Below are 22,404 nucleotides of genomic sequence, written 5' to 3'. Positions count from 1 at the left end.
ATTGAAACTCCACGAGGTGAGATCTTGCATGGAGCCCCAGACCGAGGGAGCCTGACAGTTATTATGCGTTTCTTCCATTTGCGAATAATCGCACCAACTGTTGTCACCTTCTCACCAAGCTGCTTTGTGATGGTCTTGTAGCCCATTCCAGCCTTGTGTAGGTCTACAATCTTGTCCCTGACATCCTTGGACAGCTCTTTGGTCTTGGCCATGGTGGAGAGTTTGGAATCTGATTGATTGCTTCTGTGGACAGGTGTCTTTTATACAGGTAACGAGCTGAGATTAGGAGCACTCCCTTTAAGAGAGTGCTCCTAATCTCAGCTCGTTACCTGTATAAAAGACACCTGGGAGCCAGAAATCTTGCTGATTGATAGGGGATCAAATACTTATTTCCCTCATTAACATGCAAATCAAATTATAACTTTTTTGAAATGCGTTTTCCAGGATTTTTTTGCTGTTATCCTGTCTCTCACTGTTAAAATACACCTACCATTAAAATGATAGACTGATCATTTCTTTGTCAGTGGGCAAACGTACAACATCAGCAGGGGATCAAATACTTTTTTCCCTCACTGTACATCCATTCATTATAAATGACCACTTCATCCAGTAAACAGTCAGTTTAAGCACTGCTCCAGGAAATAATAGCATTTGAATAAGAGCGGGGATCAGTTCGAGAATGTTCCGGGTTCTTTGCCTTTGTGGGTGCCAGATACGTATATATCAATATATACAAACATATTGTCAACTGAAAGAAAAAAAGAATACACAGAGGGCCCAGCCATCTAAAGAGGAGATATCAAACCAATAGGCCAAGTTGTAATAGTTATAATTTGCCAGGATGCAGAGAACAAAGCCATCAATCAAATTACAAGAAATTGTTGGTGCAAACTTGGCCAGCATTGCTTTTGCAATTTGAATGTTGTTCAATGCTGGCCACACATCATAACATGTGTGTGTGTGTTGTGATTTTGTGCAGTTTGATCAAAAGCTTGATAATATTTCAATCTTTTGAGTATGGAGCTTTTAACTCTATAAAAAAAATATAATACTAAATACTATTAACTACTTAAGAGGTGTGTTACAGCAGATATTTCAAATGTTTTGGAATGAAGGTTTCAGAGACTGCCCAGCTCTGGTGCAGAAGATGTAAATGCAAAGATCTTAATTCAAATCCATTACATTTTAAATTAATGTTAACTTAAAAACAAATCCTAGGTCAGCCTGCACATGTAGCCAGAGAACACCTTCTCAGATTTCCAGTTTGAAATGTTAAGTCACATCAACAAGAGTTTACAAGGCTAGATTTTGAATCTCTGTCACTGTAAACTGAGAGACTATGAAATATATGGTTGTATTATAAGGATCATTGACATTTCTCCTATTGTATTTCTTGTCAAAATGTGTCTTCATGTATGGAATATTATATTTAAAAGTTCAGGGCCCCTGCAAATGCACGTCATTCTTTCAAGGATTCAATTACCTGTAACGTAACCACTGTTACTGTTTTCGGTTTGATTTGGTCTTGCATTTTGATGCATATGTATATATTCAACCATTTTCAAAAGTAGCTTTAGCTAGCTACTTTTAATCCAAAGCAGTAACAATATTAACTAAAATATTACTCATCATGCTATCCTTACCTGACAAGCCTAAAAATAATGACACAATATAATAACTAATATAAACTTCAGTACCCATCATTCTCTGCCAATAACAATAAAACAATATACAAAAGGAAACCCAACATGCTCTGCTCACACAACAAAAACAGGGAAAGAATTCTTCTGTCATCCACCTCAGTTGTTCTCCATGGTCTTCTGGGCCTTTTGGTGTTCCTGAGTTCAGCAGTGCGTTCTTTCTTTTTAAGAATGTTCCAAATAGTTGATTTGGCCACACCTAATGTTTTTGCTCTCTCTCTGATTGGTTTGTTTTGATTTCTAAGGCAAAACTTAAGGCAAAACACCCCAAGAACAAGCAGGAACTAAAGACATATGTAGTGCAGGCCTGGCAGAGCATCACTAGGGAAGAAACCCAGCATCTGCTGTTGTTTATGGGTCCCAGACTTCAGGCAGTCATTGACTGCAAAGGATTTGCCACCAAGTATTGAATCTCACAATTGAATTCATGATTATGTTAGCTTGTCCAATTACTTTTGATGCCTTAAAATTGGGGGGACCACATATAAAAATGTGTGTAATTCCTACACCGTTCACCCAAATTGGATGTAACTACCCTCAAATTAAAGAACATCTTGATTGTTTCCTTTCAAATCAATTGTGGTGGTGTACAGAGCCAAAATTATGAAAATGTTGTCCATGTCCAAATATCTATAGATATATAACATATAAAGAAATCAATGAACATACAGCTATCGATAAGATTAGTATTAATACTGAAAGTAATAATACTAGCATTTCCTTCTCATGTCTCTCTCTTTACAGAAGTGTTCACCTACCCATAGTTTGTATAAAGTTATCCAATAGTACTATCTCAACAAACTGTGCTGTCTACCAGGAAGCACAGTGTATGGAGGATATTCCCTGCAAAAATTTTAAATAAATGATTGTGGAAACAAACGAACAAATGTGGAAATTAAAAAACAAATAAATACACAATGACATGTTATGTCTTTTAACATAATATATACAGGACAGCAATACAGATAGATATTGATGAAAATACATACTGCTTACAAGGCAAGAAAAAGAAGCATGAGAAGAAAGAAAATTAATAAAAAAAAATTGAGAAGGAGTGGTAAATACAATACATGCATAAACAAAAGCTTTAGCAGTGGACAATGCTCAGCCCTCTCTCTCTCTCTAAGCACGGCGAATGAGATTCAGAGTATTCCCTCTCCGGAGTTTGCTCTCCCTCACTTTCTTATTTTCATCCAGCACTTCTCCTGAAAGAAGGGAGGGTACAGAAGGAGAAGAGGAACAGAGGAAAAGACTTAGTCAGACAATCATTCCTTCTATTTTTATGCATTTCTTTATCTATACATCCATTCATTATAAATGACCACTTCATCCAGTAAACAGTCAGTTTAAGCACTGCTCCAGGAAATAATAGCATTTGAATAAGAGCGGGGATCAGTTCGAGAATGTTCCGGGTTCTTTGCCTTTGTGGGTGCCAGATACGTATATATCAATATATACAAACATATTGTCAACTGAAAGAAAAAAAGAATACACAGAGGGCCCAGCCATCTAAAGAGGAGATATCAAACCAATAGGCCAAGTTGTAATAGTTATAATTTGCCAGGATGCAGAGAACAAAGCCATCAATCAAATTACAAGAAATTGTTGGTGCAAACTTGGCCAGCATTGCTTTTGCAATTTGAATGTTGTTCAATGCTGGCCACACATCATAACATGTGTGTGTGTGTTGTGATTTTGTGCAGTTTGATCAAAAGCTTGATAATATTTCAATCTTTTGAGTATGGAGCTTTTAACTCTATAAAAAAAATATAATACTAAATACTATTAACTACTTAAGAGGTGTGTTACAGCAGATATTTCAAATGTTTTGGAATGAAGGTTTCAGAGACTGCCCAGCTCTGGTGCAGAAGATGTAAATGCAAAGATCTTAATTCAAATCCATTACATTTTAAATTAATGTTAACTTAAAAACAAATCCTAGGTCAGCCTGCACATGTAGCCAGAGAACACCTTCTCAGATTTCCAGTTTGAAATGTTAAGTCACATCAACAAGAGTTTACAAGGCTAGATTTTGAATCTCTGTCACTGTAAACTGAGAGACTATGAAATATATGGTTGTATTATAAGGATCATTGACATTTCTCCTATTGTATTTCTTGTCAAAATGTGTCTTCATGTATGGAATATTATATTTAAAAGGTCAGGGCCCCTGCAAATGCACGTCATTCTTTCAAGGATTCAATTACCTGTAACGTAACCACTGTTACTGTTTTCGGTTTGATTTGGTCTTGCATTTTGATGCATATGTATATATTCAACCATTTTCAAAAGTAGCTTTAGCTAGCTACTTTTAATCCAAAGCAGTAACAATATTAACTAAAATATTACTCATCATGCTATCCTTACCTGACAAGCCTAAAAATAATGACACAATATAATAACTAATATAAACTTCAGTACCCATCATTCTCTGCCAATAACAATAAAACAATATACAAAAGGAAACCCAACATGCTCTGCTCACACAACAAAAACAGGGAAAGAATTCTTCTGTCATCCACCTCAGTTGTTCTCCATGGTCTTCTGGGCCTTTTGGTGTTCCTGAGTTCAGCAGTGCGTTCTTTCTTTTTAAGAATGTTCCAAATAGTTGATTTGGCCACACCTAATGTTTTTGCTCTCTCTCTGATTGGTTTGTTTTGATTTCTAAGGCAAAACTTAAGGCAAAACACCCCAAGAACAAGCAGGAACTAAAGACATATGTAGTGCAGGCCTGGCAGAGCATCACTAGGGAAGAAACCCAGCATCTGCTGTTGTTTATGGGTCCCAGACTTCAGGCAGTCATTGACTGCAAAGGATTTGCCACCAAGTATTGAATCTCACAATTGAATTCATGATTATGTTAGCTTGTCCAATTACTTTTGATGCCTTAAAATTGGGGGGACCACATATAAAAATGTGTGTAATTCCTACACCGTTCACCCAAATTGGATGTAACTACCCTCAAATTAAAGAACATCTTGATTGTTTCCTTTCAAATCAATTGTGGTGGTGTACAGAGCCAAAATTATGAAAATGTTGTCCATGTCCAAATATCTATAGATATATAACATATAAAGAAATCAATGAACATACAGCTATCGATAAGATTAGTATTAATACTGAAAGTAATAATACTAGCATTTCCTTCTCATGTCTCTCTCTTTACAGAAGTGTTCACCTACCCATAGTTTGTATAAAGTTATCCAATAGTACTATCTCAACAAACTGTGCTGTCTACCAGGAAGCACAGTGTATGGAGGATATTCCCTGCAAAAATTTTAAATAAATGATTGTGGAAACAAACGAACAAATGTGGAAATTAAAAAACAAATAAATACACAATGACATGTTATGTCTTTTAACATAATATATACAGGACAGTAATACAGATAGATATTGATGAAAATACATACTGCTTACAAGGCAAGAAAAAGAAGCATGAGAAGAAAGAAAATTAATAAAAAAAAATTGAGAAGGAGTGGTAAATACAATACATGCATAAACAAAAGCTTTAGCAGTGGACAATGCTCAGCCCTCTCTCTCTCTCTAAGCACGGCGAATGAGATTCAGAGTATTCCCTCTCCGGAGTTTGCTCTCCCTCACTTTCTTATTTTCATCCAGCACTTCTCCTGAAAGAAGGGAGGGTACAGAAGGAGAAGAGGAACAGAGGAAAAGACTTAGTCAGACAATCATTCCTTCTATTTTTATGCATTTCTTTATCTATACATCCATTCATTATAAATGACCACTTCATCCAGTAAACAGTCAGTTTAAGCACTGCTCCAGGAAATAATAGCATTTGAATAAGAGCGGGGATCAGTTCAAGAATGTTCCGGGTTCTGTGCCTTTGTGGGTGCCAGATACGTATATATATCAATATATACAAACATATTGTCAACTGAAAGAAAAAAAGAATACACAGAGGGCCCAGCCATCTAAAGAGGAGATATCAAACCAATAGGCCAAGTTGTAATAGTTATAATTTGCCAGGATGCAGAGAACAAATCCATCAATCAAATTACAAGAAATTGTTGGTGCAAACTTGGCCAGCATTGCTTTTGCAATTTGAATGTTGTTCAATGCTGGCCACACATCATAAAATGTGTGTGTGTGTTGTGATTTTGTGCCGTTTGATCAAAAGCTTGATAATATTTCAATCTTTTGAGTATGGAGCTTTTAACTCTATAAAAAAATATAATACTAAATACTATTAACTACTTAAGAGGTGTGTTACAGCAGATATTTCAAATGTTTTGGAATGAAGGTTTCAGAGGCTGCCCAGCTCTGGTGCAGAAGATGTAAATGCAAAGATCTTAATTCAAATCCATTACATTTTAAATTAATGTTAACTTAAAAACAAATCCTAGGTCAGCCTGCACATGTAGCCAGTGAACACCTTCTCAGATTTCCAGTTTGAAATGTTAAGTCGCATCAACAAGAGTTTACAAGGCTAGATTTTGAATCTCTGTCACTGTAAACTGAGAGACTATGAAATATATGGTTGTATTATAAGGATCATTGACATTTCTCCTATTGTATTTCTTGTCAAACAGTGTCTTCATGTATGGAATATTATATTTAAAAGGTCAGGGCCCCTGCAAATGCACGTCATTCTTTCAAGGATTCAATTACCTGTAATGTAACCACTGTTACTGTTTTCGGTTTGATTTGGTCTTGCATTTTGATGCATATGTATATATTCAACCATTTTCAAAAGTAGCTTTAGCTAGCTACTTTTAATCCAAAGCAGTTTATAGTGCCATTATCAACTTTTTTATTAAAAGTAGCTTCCCCAATTCTGGGACTCCACCTCTGTTATTGAGGCTCCCTGTTGCTTTTATTACTTTTCTGTAGCCTGCTAAATCTATCTTGCCACTGCAAATGCTACAATACCAAACAAAAAATAGAGTCTACATACTACTTCTGTTACAGATATAAATATTAGTATTATTTGTACTACCACTATTAATACCATTTATAATAATAATAAACACAACTAATAACAATCATAATAACAATATTAACTAAAATATTACTCATCATGCTATCCTTACCTGACAAGCCTAAAAATAATGACACAATATAATAACTAATATAAACTTCAGTACCCATCATTCTCTGCCAATAACAATAAAACAATATACAAAAGGAAACCCAACATGCTCTGCTCACCATCAAAAACCAGTTGCATGTGGTCTGGCTCCAGGTTCGCCTGTCGACATGCTTCTTCTTTCACACTGGCCAGCATCTCCCCTGGAAACACATCCAGTTCGATGGTCTTGCCCCCTTGGAGCCTCACATGCAAGTTCAGCCTGTCTTCACTTTCTGCATCACTGCACACTGAGAGCACCTGAGAGAGTGGGGCAGAGGGCAGAGATGCAGTAAAACTCTCACACGCACTATAATAATACCACTACAGAACAGTGATATTAGTTGGTCAGTTACCCTGAAGTGGTTGGGGACAGGGGAGCTGCGCTCTTCTAATTTCTCTCTGTCTGGGTCCTGCACTCTGGGGAGAGAAATAGAAAGAAAATCCATTGCAATTAGATTATCATAGATAAATGTAAAAATGTCTCAGACTGACATGCAGGTTAAACATTAATGTTTAATTAATATGGGTGTGGTAGTGCACGCGTGTGTGTGCAAGAGAGGAGAGATGGGGAAAGAAAAAGAGAGGGGGAAGATAGAGAATCAGAGAGGGAAAGAAGAGAGACAAGCAGAAAGGGGACAGAGAATGAAAGAAAGCAATACATGAATACAGTGCAGATATTACCTTGGCTGTACTGGACTGGACTCCTCCTCTCTCTTCTCCTCCTCCTCCTGCTCTGGCTGTATACATGAAATTGGAGAAGTCTTTCACCATCACTTTCTCTTTCTGTTCCTCTGACAATTTCATCCTCATACCTGTGAATGTGTCTCATGCAGAGTCATATTTCTGTTGATTTTTCTACATATTTTTCTTTCTATTTGTCTTCATGGTTTAATGCATACTGACAGCTACCCAATGTATCTGTTCTGTAGTGTTGTAATGCAACAATTTGTATTCAACACTAACAACTAACTAGTTTTGGTGTTACTGTCTCCTGCAAAACAAAAGTCAAACCACACAAAGCTGACAGCTAGCACAGCTCACATGCATATTAGTACTTTAACTCCTGTAACACATTACTGTAACTGTGGTCTCATATCACACAGACACACAAATGTATACAATGACAAGACACACACACAAAATTATTAACAAAACTGTAGACTAAAACTAAAACGGTTTTAAAATTTCGAACACAAGTAACATGCACACCAAATGTCTAAATACAATTGATTCAGATTTTTAGTTTAATTTACGGATACTTTTATAGATAGGGTATTATTCACATTGATGTTAATGCGTTTATTCTGATACTGTTTTGTCCAGTATGTATCTATTGCATATGTTCAGTAAAACAATAAACTAGTGTATTATATATCCATAGTTATTATAATATTCAATTTTCCAGTCAGTTTCTACTCACCGCTTCAGTGAACCAGCTCCATAATTGCCCCATCTCTCCTTCTGATCTCACAGAATTGAAACAGAGAACAGCAGAGTCCAAACACTGTACTCAACTGAACTACACTGTAGTGTCTGTACTGCTCAGCACTATGGCACACTGTAACTGCCTCTAAGTCTGTCTCTGTAACAGCACGAATCCGTCCCACTTAACGTGTATAATAAACAGTCCAGAAAGACTTTCACTTGAAATTGTTTTACTGCACTAGACTTTATATAGGCTGAAGAGGAGCAAGGATTTTGTGTAGTTTTCTTGTACACGTTTTGTTTTGAGCTCCTGCATCCTGTAAATATAATAGAAGCACGTCTGTTGCTCCGGCCCCCTGCCAACTGTTTCCTGAGCCCCGTCCAACCCCACACAGTGTCACTTTATGTAGGTATGTCAGTGTGTGATTTCCCTCCTCCCCTTCTGGATTTCCCCACAATGTATCGAGCTCACTGATCACTTTCATTTTCGCTGTCTAGAAAAGGGTTATTTGTGGGAAAGCAGCAGGTGTATGTATTCAGTGAGAGAGAGCTTGGGGGAGAGGGTCAGAGATACAGTACAGTGTACGAAAAAACTGCAACAGAAAGGAAAAGGGGGTGGGGGGAGACAGAGAGGGTCAAATGCCATCCTGTGTAGTACAGAAAAAAGAGAGGTAGAGGAGGGAGAAACTGTAAAGTACAATTAAAGTTGGAGGAAGAGGGGGGACAGAATCAAAGAAATGTACAATACAGTGCAAGAGAGGTAACGTGGGGAGAGGGTATTATTCCCCCAAGATTTTTTATATATTGGTCAGTGGCGCCGACAGGGGGTGGCCGGTGGGGGGCATGGCCACCCTGATACAATCACTGGCCCCTGGCCCGGCCCCACCTCACGACAACACACGGGCGAGAGAGAGCTTGTGGGAGAGGTCAGCGATACAATACAGAATAGGACAGTGCAGGAAAGAACAATGCAATAGAAATGAAAGGGGGGGAGAAAGATAGAGAGGGTCAAATGCAATACAGTGTAGGAGTACAGAGAAAAGAGAGGTAGAGGAGGGAGAAACAGTCAAGTACAGTAAAAGTCCTTGAGGAAGAGGGGGGACAGAATCAAAGAACAGTACAATAAAGCACAAGAGTGGGGAGAGTATTATTTTCCCCCCAGATAATGTAAAGAAGACCCAGTCCATTCCAACACAATAACTTGCTCTGCAGTGCATCAACAACACCTGCATGCCAAATAGTAGTTTGGTTACTATAAACATTTTTTTATTTATCTTCCACTCTTCTTATCTTATCTTCCATGGTGCTTCATAAATCACATTCAATTGGAGAGGAACTCCCTTGCTAACACACAATAAATAGGTAAGAACTACAGTGAAAACATTATTTTACAGTATAATACAAATCATTACAAAACTCCCCAACTCAATCATAATACAAAAAGGAAAAACTAATCCTAGATGAATCCCCTTCCCCATGAATGTATATTAAATCAGCACCAAGGCTTAATAGTTTCTCTCCTGGGATCTTTCAAACATAACTGACAAAGATTATAACAAAAGAGGGCTGTAAGGACTTTTCAGGACAGAGATAGTTATTTGGCAGGTGGAGAAAACGGTATCAAGCACACCAGGTTTTAGAAGGGAGACTACTCGGTCTGTTCCTCTTGGCTACCACATCTCTCCTGCCTCAGCAGGTTTATATGTCGCTCTGCTCCCCTCCCCCTTTCTCACCTGCAGCCCTTCAAAGAATAATCAGATTAACCGGTCATTTTTTCAGCAGTCACATCATCAATAAATACAAGAGAAACAGTTCCCTTGGCAGCCATACATGCCCATGCCATAACATGCTTCACAGATGAGGTGGAATGCTTCGGATCATGAGCAGGTCCTTCCCTTCTCCATACTCTTCTCTTCCCATCATTCTGGTACAAGTTGATCTTTGTCTCATCTGTCCATAGGATGTTGTTCCAGAACTGTACAGGGTTCTTTAGATGTTTTTTGGCAAACTCTAATCTGGTCTTCCTGTTTCCTGTTTACATCTTGTGGTAAACCCTCTGTATTTACTCTGGTGAAGTCTTCTCTTGATTGTCGACTTTGACACAGGTATGCCTATCTCCTGGAGGGTGTTCTTGATCTGGCCAACTGTTGTGAAAGGGTTTTTCTTCACCAGGGAAAGAATTCTTCTGTCATCCACCTCAGTTGTTCTCCATGGTCTTCTGGGCCTTTTGGTGTTCCTGAGTTCAGCAGTGCGTTCTTTCTTTTTAAGAATGTTCCAAATAGTTGATTTGGCCACACCTAATGTTTTTGCTCTCTCTCTGATTGGTTTGTTTTGATTTCTAAGGCAAAACTTAAGGCAAAACACCCCACAATGCAGTGAAATGGACCCATATGATGCTTTTGTCTGCTTTTTCCACATTTGCCAAAACGTTCCGCTACGGCGGCCGGTTAGCTCAGCTGGTTAGAGCGTGGTGCTAATAACGCCAAGGTCGCGGGTTCGACCCCCGTACTGGCCAGATTGCGTTTTACATCTAACCCATCCCAATATTACTGATATTCTCATTCTTATCATAACTTATAATGTACGCGGCAATACTGCCATGTCCTTCTGAACGCCTCTCATTACAGAAATGTGTGCGTGTTCACCCCCATCATTGCAAATGAACAATAGTCTTCACTTCAGAGCAGATCATGCGAGAGATGGTTACAGGACAGGAGGCTGCAGTGCGCAGGGAGAGCGCGCATGCGACGGGGATGTAGCTCAGTGGTAGAGCGCATGCTTTGCATGTATGAGGCCCCGGGTTCAATCCCCGGCATCTCCACACTGTGCGTTTTACTGAACATTAGACATCATCTTGCCTTTTAAAGCTATCCAATGCAAGCTCTAACAAATAGTGTGTTGCAGTGACGTGCCCTTGTAAACAATATAATGCTCTCCTTACAAGAGTACAACCGCATTTTATATTAATTTTGTAAATAAAAATACGTACCACGTTCATTTGAAAAATAAAGAAATACGTTTATATCTGTATTCTCTCCTTGCGTTTTCACTTTTATTTATTGCAGTAAATGCATCGTTGTCTCGCTGCGACACCTAGTGGTGAGACATATGTAAGGCGTATGGAGGACTGTCCATGCCAAAACTTCAAATAAATGCAGATAAAATAATATAGAAATAAACAAATATATGTTAAACTAAATACAGACAGGAATAAATTAATGAATATCGAAATAAATAAACAAATAGACATGTTTATTCTTTTTTGGTTGTAAACATGTATTCATTTAATTCAACATGTATTTTAATCTGTATGTATTTGTTATTTTAAAAAAATGTGGTCCTCTATAGTAATCCTCCGCAAGAAGCACAGTGCTGCTCATGCTTCCAAGTATAGTATATGAGGGAATCGCACTGACTAATGTGGATTAGAGACACAAAACACTTGTCAGAAGTGGGATTCGAACCCACTCCCTTTAAGAGAGTGCTCCTAATCTCAGCTCGTTACCTGTATAAAAGACACCTGGGAGCCAGAAATCTTGCTGATTGATAGGGGATCAAATACTTATTTCCCTCATTAACATGCAAATCAAATTATAACTTTTTTGAAATGCGTTTTCCAGGATTTTTTTGCTGTTATCCTGTCTCTCACTGTTAAAATACACCTACCATTAAAATGATAGACTGATCATTTCTTTGTCAGTGGGCAAACGTACAACATCAGCAGGGGATCAAATACTTTTTTCCCTCACTGTACATCCATTCATTATAAATGACCACTTCATCCAGTAAACAGTCAGTTTAAGCACTGCTCCAGGAAATAATAGCATTTGAATAAGAGCGGGGATCAGTTCGAGAATGTTCCGGGTTCTTTGCCTTTGTGGGTGCCAGATACGTATATATCAATATATACAAACATATTGTCAACTGAAAGAAAAAAAGAATACACAGAGGGCCCAGCCATCTAAAGAGGAGATATCAAACCAATAGGCCAAGTTGTAATAGTTATAATTTGCCAGGATGCAGAGAACAAAGCCATCAATCAAATTACAAGAAATTGTTGGTGCAAACTTGGCCAGCATTGCTTTTGCAATTTGAATGTTGTTCAATGCTGGCCACACATCATAAAGTGTGTGTGTGTGTTGTGATTTTGTGCCATTTGATCAAAAGCTTGATAATATTTCAATCTTTTGAGTATGGAGCTTTTAACTCTATAAAAAAATATAATACTAAATACTATTAACTACTTAAGAGGTGTGTTACAGCAGATATTTCAAATGTTTTGGAATGAAGGTTTCAGAGACTGCCCAGCTCTGGTGCAGAAGATGTAAATGCAAAGATCTTAATTCAAATCCATTACATTTTAAATTAATGTTAACTTAAAAACAAATCCTAGGTCAGCCTGCACATGTAGCCAGAGAACACCTTCTCAGATTTCCAGTTTGAAATGTTAAGTCGCATCAACAAGAGTTTACAAGGCTAGATTTTGAATCTCTGTCACTGTAAACTGAGAGACTATGAAATATATGGTTGTATTATAAGGATCATTGACATTTCTCCTATTGTATTTCTTGTCAAACAGTGTCTTCATGTATGGAATATTATATTTAAAAGGTCAGGGCCCCTGCAAATGCACGTCATTCTTTCAAGGATTCAATTACCTGTAACGTAACCACTGTTACTGTTTTCGGTTTGATTTGGTCTTGCATTTTGATGCATATGTATATATTCAACCATTTTCAAAAGTAGCTTTAGCTAGCTACTTTTAATCCAAAGCAGTAACAATATTAACTAAAATATTACTCATCATGCTATCCTTACCTGACAAGCCTAAAAATAATGACACAATATAATAACTAATATAAACTTCAGTACCCATCATTCTCTGCCAATAACAATAAAACAATATACAAAAGGAAACCCAACATGCTCTGCTCACACAACAAAAACAGGGAAAGAATTCTTCTGTCATCCACCTCAGTTGTTCTCCATGGTCTTCTGGGCCTTTTGGTGTTCCTGAGTTCAGCAGTGCGTTCTTTCTTTTTAAGAATGTTCCAAATAGTTGATTTGGCCACACCTAATGTTTTTGCTCTCTCTCTCTGATTGGTTTGTTTTGATTTCTAAGGCAAAACTTAAGGCAAAACACCCCAAGAACAAGCAGGAACTAAAGACATATGTAGTGCAGGCCTGGCAGAGCATCACTAGGGAAGAAACCCAGCATCTGCTGTTGTTTATGGGTCCCAGACTTCAGGCAGTCATTGACTGCAAAGGATTTGCCACCAAGTATTGAATCTCACAATTGAATTCATGATTATGTTAGCTTGTCCAATTACTTTTGATGCCTTAAAATTGGGGGGACCACATATAAAAATGTGTGTAATTCCTACACCGTTCACCCAAATTGGATGTAACTACCCTCAAATTAAAGAACATCTTGATTGTTTCCTTTCAAATCAATTGTGGTGGTGTACAGAGCCAAAATTATGAAAATGTTGTCCATGTCCAAATATCTATAGATATATAACATATAAAGAAATCAATGAACATACAGCTATCGATAAGATTAGTATTAATACTGAAAGTAATAATACTAGCATTTCCTTCTCATGTCTCTCTCTTTACAGAAGTGTTCACCTACCCATAGTTTGTATAAAGTTATCCAATAGTACTATCTCAACAAACTGTGCTGTCTACCAGGAAGCACAGTGTATGGAGGATATTCCCTGCAAAAATTTTAAATAAATGATTGTGGAAACAAACGAACAAATGTGGAAATTAAAAAACAAATAAATACACAATGACATGTTATGTCTTTTAACATAATATATACAGGACAGCAATACAGATAGATATTGATGAAAATACATACTGCTTACAAGGCAAGAAAAAGAAGCAGGAGAAGAAAGAAAATTAATAAAAAAAAATTGAGAAGGAGTGGTAAATACAATACATGCATAAACAAAAGCTTTAGCAGTGGACAATGCTCAGCCCTCTCTCTCTCTCTAAGCACGGCGAATGAGATTCAGAGTATTCCCTCTCCGGAGTTTGCTCTCCCTCACTTTCTTATTTTCATCCAGCACTTCTCCTGAAAGAAGGGAGGGTACAGAAGGAGAAGAGGAACAGAGGAAAAGACTTAGTCAGACAATCATTCCTTCTATTTTTATGCATTTCTTTATCTATACATCCATTCATTATAAATGACCACTTCATCCAGTAAACAGTCAGTTTAAGCACTGCTCCAGGAAATAATAGCATTTGAATAAGAGCGGGGATCAGTTCAAGAATGTTCCGGGTTCTGTGCCTTTGTGGGTGCCAGATACGTATATATATCAATATATACAAACATATTGTCAACTGAAAGAAAAAAAGAATACACAGAGGGCCCAGCCATCTAAAGAGGAGATATCAAACCAATAGGCCAAGTTGTAATAGTTATAATTTGCCAGGATGCAGAGAACAAATCCATCAATCAAATTACAAGAAATTGTTGGTGCAAACTTGGCCAGCATTGCTTTTGCAATTTGAATGTTGTTCAATGCTGGCCACACATCATAAAATGTGTGTGTGTGTTGTGATTTTGTGCCGTTTGATCAAAAGCTTGATAATATTTCAATCTTTTGAGTATGGAGCTTTTAACTCTATAAAAAAATATAATACTAAATACTATTAACTACTTAAGAGGTGTGTTACAGCAGATATTTCAAATGTTTTGGAATGAAGGTTTCAGAGGCTGCCCAGCTCTGGTGCAGAAGATGTAAATGCAAAGATCTTAATTCAAATCCATTACATTTTAAATTAATGTTAACTTAAAAACAAATCCTAGGTCAGCCTGCACATGTAGCCAGTGAACACCTTCTCAGATTTCCAGTTTGAAATGTTAAGTCGCATCAACAAGAGTTTACAAGGCTAGATTTTGAATCTCTGTCACTGTAAACTGAGAGACTATGAAATATATGGTTGTATTATAAGGATCATTGACATTTCTCCTATTGTATTTCTTGTCAAACAGTGTCTTCATGTATGGAATATTATATTTAAAAGGTCAGGGCCCCTGCAAATGCACGTCATTCTTTCAAGGATTCAATTACCTGTAATGTAACCACTGTTACTGTTTTCGGTTTGATTTGGTCTTGCATTTTGATGCATATGTATATATTCAACCATTTTCAAAAGTAGCTTTAGCTAGCTACTTTTAATCCAAAGCAGTTTATAGTGCCATTATCAACTTTTTTATTAAAAGTAGCTTCCCCAATTCTGGGACTCCACCTCTGTTATTGAGGCTCCCTGTTGCTTTTATTACTTTTCTGTAGCCTGCTAAATCTATCTTGCCACTGCAAATGCTACAATACCAAACAAAAAATAGAGTCTACATACTACTTCTGTTACAGATATAAATATTAGTATTATTTGTACTACCACTATTAATACCATTTATAATAATAATAAACACAACTAATAACAATCATAATAACAATATTAACTAAAATATTACTCATCATGCTATCCTTACCTGACAAGCCTAAAAATAATGACACAATATAATAACTAATATAAACTTCAGTACCCATCATTCTCTGCCAATAACAATAAAACAATATACAAAAGGAAACCCAACATGCTCTGCTCACCATCAAAAACCAGTTGCATGTGGTCTGGCTCCAGGTTCGCCTGTCGACATGCTTCTTCTTTCACACTGGCCAGCATCTCCCCTGGAAACACATCCAGTTCGATGGTCTTGCCCCCTTGGAGCCTCACATGCAAGTTCAGCCTGTCTTCACTTTCTGCATCACTGCACACTGAGAGCACCTGAGAGAGTGGGGCAGAGGGCAGAGATGCAGTAAAACTCTCACACGCACTATAATAATACCACTACAGAACAGTGATATTAGTTGGTCAGTTACCCTGAAGTGGTTGGGGACAGGGGAGCTGCGCTCTTCTAATTTCTCTCTGTCTGGGTCCTGCACTCTGGGGAGAGAAATAGAAAGAAAATCCATTGCAATTAGATTATCATAGATAAATGTAAAAATGTCTCAGACTGACATGCAGGTTAAACATTAATGTTTAATTAATATGGGTGTGGTAGTGCACGCGTGTGTGTGCAAGAGAGGAGAGATGGGGAAAGAAAAAGAGAGGGGGAAGATAGAGAATCAGAGAGGGAAAGAAGAGAGACAAGCAGAAAGGGGACAGAGAATGAAAGAAAGCAATACATGAATACAGTGCAGATATTACCTTGGCTGTACTGGACTGGACTCCTCCTCTCTCTTCTCCTCCTCCTCCTGCTCTGGCTGTATACATGAAATTGGAGAAGTCTTTCACCATCACTTTCTCTTTCTGTTCCTCTGACAATTTCATCCTCATACCTGTGAATGTGTCTCATGCAGAGTCATATTTCTGTTGATTTTTCTACATATTTTTCTTTCTATTTGTCTTCATGGTTTAATGCATACTGACAGCTACCCAATGTATCTGTTCTGTAGTGTTGTAATGCAACAATTTGTATTCAACACTAACAACTAACTAGTTTTGGTGTTACTGTCTCCTGCAAAACAAAAGTCAAACCACACAAAGCTGACAGCTAGCACAGCTCACATGCATATTAGTACTTTAACTCCTGTAACACATTACTGTAACTGTGGTCTCATATCACACAGACACACAAATGTATACAATGACAAGACACACACACAAAATTATTAACAAAACTGTAGACTAAAACTAAAACGGTTTTAAAATTTCGAACACAAGTAACATGCACACCAAATGTCTAAATACAATTGATTCAGATTTTTAGTTTAATTTACGGATACTTTTATAGATAGGGTATTATTCACATTGATGTTAATGCGTTTATTCTGATACTGTTTTGTCCAGTATGTATCTATTGCATATGTTCAGTAAAACAATAAACTAGTGTATTATATATCCATAGTTATTATAATATTCAATTTTCCAGTCAGTTTCTACTCACCGCTTCAGTGAACCAGCTCCATAATTGCCCCATCTCTCCTTCTGATCTCACAGAATTGAAACAGAGAACAGCAGAGTCCAAACACTGTACTCAACTGAACTACACTGTAGTGTCTGTACTGCTCAGCACTATGGCACACTGTAACTGCCTCTAAGTCTGTCTCTGTAACAGCACGAATCCGTCCCACTTAACGTGTATAATAAACAGTCCAGAAAGACTTTCACTTGAAATTGTTTTACTGCACTAGACTTTATATAGGCTGAAGAGGAGCAAGGATTTTGTGTAGTTTTCTTGTACACGTTTTGTTTTGAGCTCCTGCATCCTGTAAATATAATAGAAGCACGTCTGTTGCTCCGGCCCCCTGCCAACTGTTTCCTGAGCCCCGTCCAACCCCACACAGTGTCACTTTATGTAGGTATGTCAGTGTGTGATTTCCCTCCTCCCCTTCTGGATTTCCCCACAATGTATCGAGCTCACTGATCACTTTCATTTTCGCTGTCTAGAAAAGGGTTATTTGTGGGAAAGCAGCAGGTGTATGTATTCAGTGAGAGAGAGCTTGGGGGAGAGGGTCAGAGATACAGTACAGTGTACGAAAAAACTGCAACAGAAAGGAAAAGGGGGTGGGGGGAGACAGAGAGGGTCAAATGCCATCCTGTGTAGTACAGAAAAAAGAGAGGTAGAGGAGGGAGAAACTGTAAAGTACAATTAAAGTTGGAGGAAGAGGGGGGACAGAATCAAAGAAATGTACAATACAGTGCAAGAGAGGTAACGTGGGGAGAGGGTATTATTCCCCCAAGATTTTTTATATATTGGTCAGTGGCGCCGACAGGGGGTGGCCGGTGGGGGGCATGGCCACCCTGATACAATCACTGGCCCCTGGCCCGGCCCCACCTCACGACAACACACGGGCGAGAGAGAGCTTGTGGGAGAGGTCAGCGATACAATACAGAATAGGACAGTGCAGGAAAGAACAATGCAATAGAAATGAAAGGGGGGGAGAAAGATAGAGAGGGTCAAATGCAATACAGTGTAGGAGTACAGAGAAAAGAGAGGTAGAGGAGGGAGAAACAGTCAAGTACAGTAAAAGTCCTTGAGGAAGAGGGGGGACAGAATCAAAGAACAGTACAATAAAGCACAAGAGTGGGGAGAGTATTATTTTCCCCCCAGATAATGTAAAGAAGACCCAGTCCATTCCAACACAATAACTTGCTCTGCAGTGCATCAACAACACCTGCATGCCAAATAGTAGTTTGGTTACTATAAACATTTTTTTATTTATCTTCCACTCTTCTTATCTTATCTTCCATGGTGCTTCATAAATCACATTCAATTGGAGAGGAACTCCCTTGCTAACACACAATAAATAGGTAAGAACTACAGTGAAAACATTATTTTACAGTATAATACAAATCATTACAAAACTCCCCAACTCAATCATAATACAAAAAGGAAAAACTAATCCTAGATGAATCCCCTTCCCCATGAATGTATATTAAATCAGCACCAAGGCTTAATAGTTTCTCTCCTGGGATCTTTCAAACATAACTGACAAAGATTATAACAAAAGAGGGCTGTAAGGACTTTTCAGGACAGAGATAGTTATTTGGCAGGTGGAGAAAACGGTATCAAGCACACCAGGTTTTAGAAGGGAGACTACTCGGTCTGTTCCTCTTGGCTACCACATCTCTCCTGCCTCAGCAGGTTTATATGTCGCTCTGCTCCCCTCCCCCTTTCTCACCTGCAGCCCTTCAAAGAATAATCAGATTAACCGGTCATTTTTTCAGCAGTCACATCATCAATAAATACAAGAGAAACAGTTCCCTTGGCAGCCATACATGCCCATGCCATAACATGCTTCACAGATGAGGTGGAATGCTTCGGATCATGAGCAGGTCCTTCCCTTCTCCATACTCTTCTCTTCCCATCATTCTGGTACAAGTTGATCTTTGTCTCATCTGTCCATAGGATGTTGTTCCAGAACTGTACAGGGTTCTTTAGATGTTTTTTGGCAAACTCTAATCTGGTCTTCCTGTTTCCTGTTTACATCTTGTGGTAAACCCTCTGTATTTACTCTGGTGAAGTCTTCTCTTGATTGTCGACTTTGACACAGGTATGCCTATCTCCTGGAGGGTGTTCTTGATCTGGCCAACTGTTGTGAAGGGGTTTCTTCACCAGGGAAAGAATTCTTCTGTCATCCACCTCAGTTGTTCTCCATGGTCTTCTGGGCCTTTTGGTGTTCCTGAGTTCAGCAGTGCGTTCTTTCTTTTTAAGAATGTTCCAAATAGTTGATTTGGCCACACCTAATGTTTTTGCTCTCTCTCTGATTGGTTTGTTTTGATTTCTAAGGCAAAACTTAAGGCAAAACAATGCAGTGAAATGGACCCATATGATGCTTTTGTCTGCTTTTTCCACATTTGCCAAAACGTTCCGCTACGGCGGCCGGTTAGCTCAGCTGGTTAGAGCGTGGTGCTAATAACGCCAAGGTCGCGGGTTCGACCCCCGTACTGGCCAGATTGCGTTTTACATCTAACCCATCCCAATATTACTGATATTCTCATTCTTATCATAACTTATAATGTACGCGGCAATACTGCCATGTCCTTCTGAACGCCTCTCATTACAGAAATGTGTGCGTGTTCACCCCCATCATTGCAAATGAACAATAGTCTTCACTACAGAGCAGATCATGCGAGAGATGGTTACAGGACAGGAGGCTGCAGTGCGCAGGGAGAGCGCGCATGCGACGGGGATGTAGCTCAGTGGTAGAGCGCATGCTTTGCATGTATGAGGCCCCGGGTTCAATCCCCGGCATCTCCACACTGTGCGTTTTACTGAACATAAGACATCATCTTGCCTTTTAAAGCTATCCAATGCAAGCTCTAACAAATAGTGTGTTGCAGTGACGTGCCCTTGTAAACAATATAATGCTCTCCTTACAAGAGTACAACCGCATTTTATATTAATTTTGTAAATAAAAATACGTACCACGTTCATTTGAAAAATAAAGAAATACGTTTATATCTGTATTCTCTCCTTGCGTTTTCACTGTTATTTATTGCAGTAAATGCATCGTTGTCTCGCTGCGACACCTAGTGGTGAGACATATGTATGGCGTCTGGAGGACTGTCCATGCCAAAACTTCAAATAAATGCAGATAAAATAATATAGAAATAAACAAATATATGTTAAACTAAATACAGACAGGAATAAATTAATGAATATCGAAATAAATAAACAAATAGACATGTTTATTCTTTTTTGGTTGTAAACATGTATTCATTTAATTCAACATGTATTTTAATCTGTAAGTATTTGTTATTTTAAAAAAATGTGGTCCTCTATAGTAATCCTCCGCAAGAAGCACAGTGCTGCTCATGCTTCCAAGTATAGTATATGAGGGAATCGCACTGACTAATGTGGATTAGAGACACAAAACACTTGTCAGAAGTGGGATTCGAACCCACTCCCTTTAAGAGAGTGCTCCTAATCTCAGCTCGTTACCTGTATAAAAGACACCTGGGAGCCAGAAATCTTGCTGATTGATAGGGGATCAAATACTTATTTCCCTCATTAACATGCAAATCAAATTATAACTTTTTTGAAATGCGTTTTCCAGGATTTTTTTGCTGTTATCCTGTCTCTCACTGTTAAAATACACCTACCATTAAAATGATAGACTGATCATTTCTTTGTCAGTGGGCAAACGTACAACATCAGCAGGGGATCAAATACTTTTTTCCCTCACTGTACATCCATTCATTATAAATGACCACTTCATCCAGTAAACAGTCAGTTTAAGCACTGCTCCAGGAAATAATAGCATTTGAATAAGAGCGGGGATCAGTTCAAGAATGTTCCGGGTTCTTTGCCTTTGTGGGTGCCAGATACGTATATATCAATATATACAAACATATTGTCAACTGAAAGAAAAAAAGAATACACAGAGGGCCCAGCCATCTAAAGAGGAGATATCAAACCAATAGGCCAAGTTGTAATAGTTATAATTTGCCAGGATGCAGAGAACAAAGCCAACAATCAAATTACAAGAAATTGTTGGTGCAAACTTGGCCAGCATTGCTTTTGCAATTTGAATGTTGTTCAATGCTGGCCACACATCATAAAATGTGTGTGTGTGTTGTGATTTTGTGCCATTTGATCAAAAGCTTGATAATATTTCAATCTTTTGAGTATGGAGCTTTTAACTCTATAAAAAAAATATAATACTAAATACTATTAACTACTTAAGAGGTGTGTTACAGCAGATATTTCAAATGTTTTGGAATGAAGGTTTCAGAGGCTGCCCAGCTCTGGTGCAGAAGATGTAAATGCAAAGATCTTAATTCAAATCCATTACATTTTAAATTAATGTTAACTTAAAAACAAATCCTAGGTCAGCCTGCACATGTAGCCAGAGAACACCTTCTCAGATTTCCAGTTTGAAATGTTAAGTCGCATCAACAAGAGTTTACAAGGCTAGATTTTGAATCTCTGTCACTGTAAACTGAGAGACTATGAAATATATGGTTGTATTATAAGGATCATTGACATTTCTCCTATTGTATTTCTTGTCAAACAGTGTCTTCATGTATGGAATATTATATTTAAAAGGTCAGGGCCCCTGCAAATGCACGTCATTCTTTCAAGGATTCAATTACCTGTAACGTAACCACTGTTACTGTTTTCGGTTTGATTTGGTCTTGCATTTTGATGCATATGTATATATTCAACCATTTTCAAAAGTAGCTTTAGCTAGCTACTTTTAATCCAAAGCAGTAACAATATTAACTAAAATATTACTCATCATGCTATCCTTACCTGACAAGCCTAAAAATAATGACACAATATAATAACTAATATAAACTTCAGTACCCATCATTCTCTGCCAATAACAATAAAACAATATACAAAAGGAAACCCAACATGCTCTGCTCACACAACAAAAACAGGGAAAGAATTCTTCTGTCATCCACCTCAGTTGTTCTCCATGGTCTTCTGGGCCTTTTGGTGTTCCTGAGTTCAGCAGTGCGTTCTTTCTTTTTAAGAATGTTCCAAATAGTTGATTTGGCCACACCTAATGTTTTTGCTCTCTCTCTGATTGGTTTGTTTTGATTTCTAAGGCAAAACTTAAGGCAAAACACCCCAAGAACAAGCAGGAACTAAAGACATATGTAGTGCAGGCCTGGCAGAGCATCACTAGGGAAGAAACCCAGCATCTGCTGTTG

General features: G+C 38.1%; 2 protein-coding genes and 4 non-coding genes across 6 annotated transcripts; 4 read left to right on the top strand and 2 right to left on the bottom strand.

The window, feature by feature from the left end:
• Positions 1-5,042: 5,042 nt before the first annotated feature.
• LOC136764554 (ubiquitin-like) lies at positions 5,043-8,602 on the bottom strand. Its single transcript, XM_066718719.1, has 5 exons — positions 8,213-8,602; positions 7,474-7,529; positions 7,146-7,209; positions 6,873-7,050; positions 5,043-5,329 (listed from the first exon to the last, which is right to left on the bottom strand). Exons 1-5 carry the CDS (start codon positions 8,243-8,245, stop codon positions 5,247-5,249), a joined length of 414 nt encoding a protein of 137 aa, XP_066574816.1. The 5' UTR covers positions 8,246-8,602; the 3' UTR covers positions 5,043-5,246.
• Positions 8,603-10,658: 2,056 nt separating this feature from the next.
• On the top strand, positions 10,659-10,732 carry trnai-aau (transfer RNA isoleucine (anticodon AAU)). The gene has a single exon. It is a non-coding gene; the product is annotated as a tRNA-Ile (tRNA).
• A 234-nt stretch (positions 10,733-10,966) lies between these two features.
• trnaa-ugc (transfer RNA alanine (anticodon UGC)) lies at positions 10,967-11,038 on the top strand. Its single transcript has one exon. It is a non-coding gene; the product is annotated as a tRNA-Ala (tRNA).
• Positions 11,039-14,014: 2,976 nt separating this feature from the next.
• LOC136764552 (ubiquitin-like) lies at positions 14,015-17,572 on the bottom strand. Its single transcript, XM_066718717.1, has 5 exons — positions 17,183-17,572; positions 16,444-16,499; positions 16,116-16,179; positions 15,843-16,020; positions 14,015-14,299 (listed from the first exon to the last, which is right to left on the bottom strand). The coding sequence occupies exons 1-5, from the start codon at positions 17,213-17,215 to the stop codon at positions 14,217-14,219; spliced, it is 414 nt and encodes a 137-aa protein (XP_066574814.1). The 5' UTR covers positions 17,216-17,572; the 3' UTR covers positions 14,015-14,216.
• A 2,047-nt stretch (positions 17,573-19,619) lies between these two features.
• Positions 19,620-19,693, top strand: trnai-aau (transfer RNA isoleucine (anticodon AAU)). The gene has a single exon. It is a non-coding gene; the product is annotated as a tRNA-Ile (tRNA).
• Positions 19,694-19,927: 234 nt separating this feature from the next.
• Positions 19,928-19,999, top strand: trnaa-ugc (transfer RNA alanine (anticodon UGC)). Its single transcript has one exon. It is a non-coding gene; the product is annotated as a tRNA-Ala (tRNA).
• The last annotated feature ends 2,405 nt before the right edge of the window (positions 20,000-22,404 follow it).

The sequence above is a fragment of the Amia ocellicauda genome, chromosome 12 (assembly GCF_036373705.1).
Source record: "Amia ocellicauda isolate fAmiCal2 chromosome 12, fAmiCal2.hap1, whole genome shotgun sequence".
NCBI lineage: Eukaryota > Metazoa > Chordata > Actinopteri > Amiiformes > Amiidae > Amia > Amia ocellicauda.
This window is presented reverse-complemented; position numbering and strand designations above follow the sequence as displayed.

Coding starts and splice junctions, on each gene's coding strand:
- LOC136764552 (XM_066718717.1), bottom strand. CDS start 17,215: ATGGGGCAATTATGGAGCTGGTTCACTGAAGCG. Junction 16,180..16,443: donor TCCAGTCCAGTACAGCCAAG/GTAATATCTGCA, acceptor TTCTCTCCCCAG/AGTGCAGGACCCAGACAGAG. Junction 16,021..16,115: donor CTGTCCCCAACCACTTCAGG/GTAACTGACCAA, acceptor CCACTCTCTCAG/GTGCTCTCAGTGTGCAGTGA.
- LOC136764554 (XM_066718719.1), bottom strand. CDS start 8,245: ATGGGGCAATTATGGAGCTGGTTCACTGAAGCG. Junction 7,051..7,145: donor CTGTCCCCAACCACTTCAGG/GTAACTGACCAA, acceptor CCACTCTCTCAG/GTGCTCTCAGTGTGCAGTGA. Junction 5,330..6,872: donor CATGCAACTGGTTTTTGATG/GTGAGCAGAGCA, acceptor CCCTTCTTTCAG/GAGAAGTGCTGGATGAAAAT.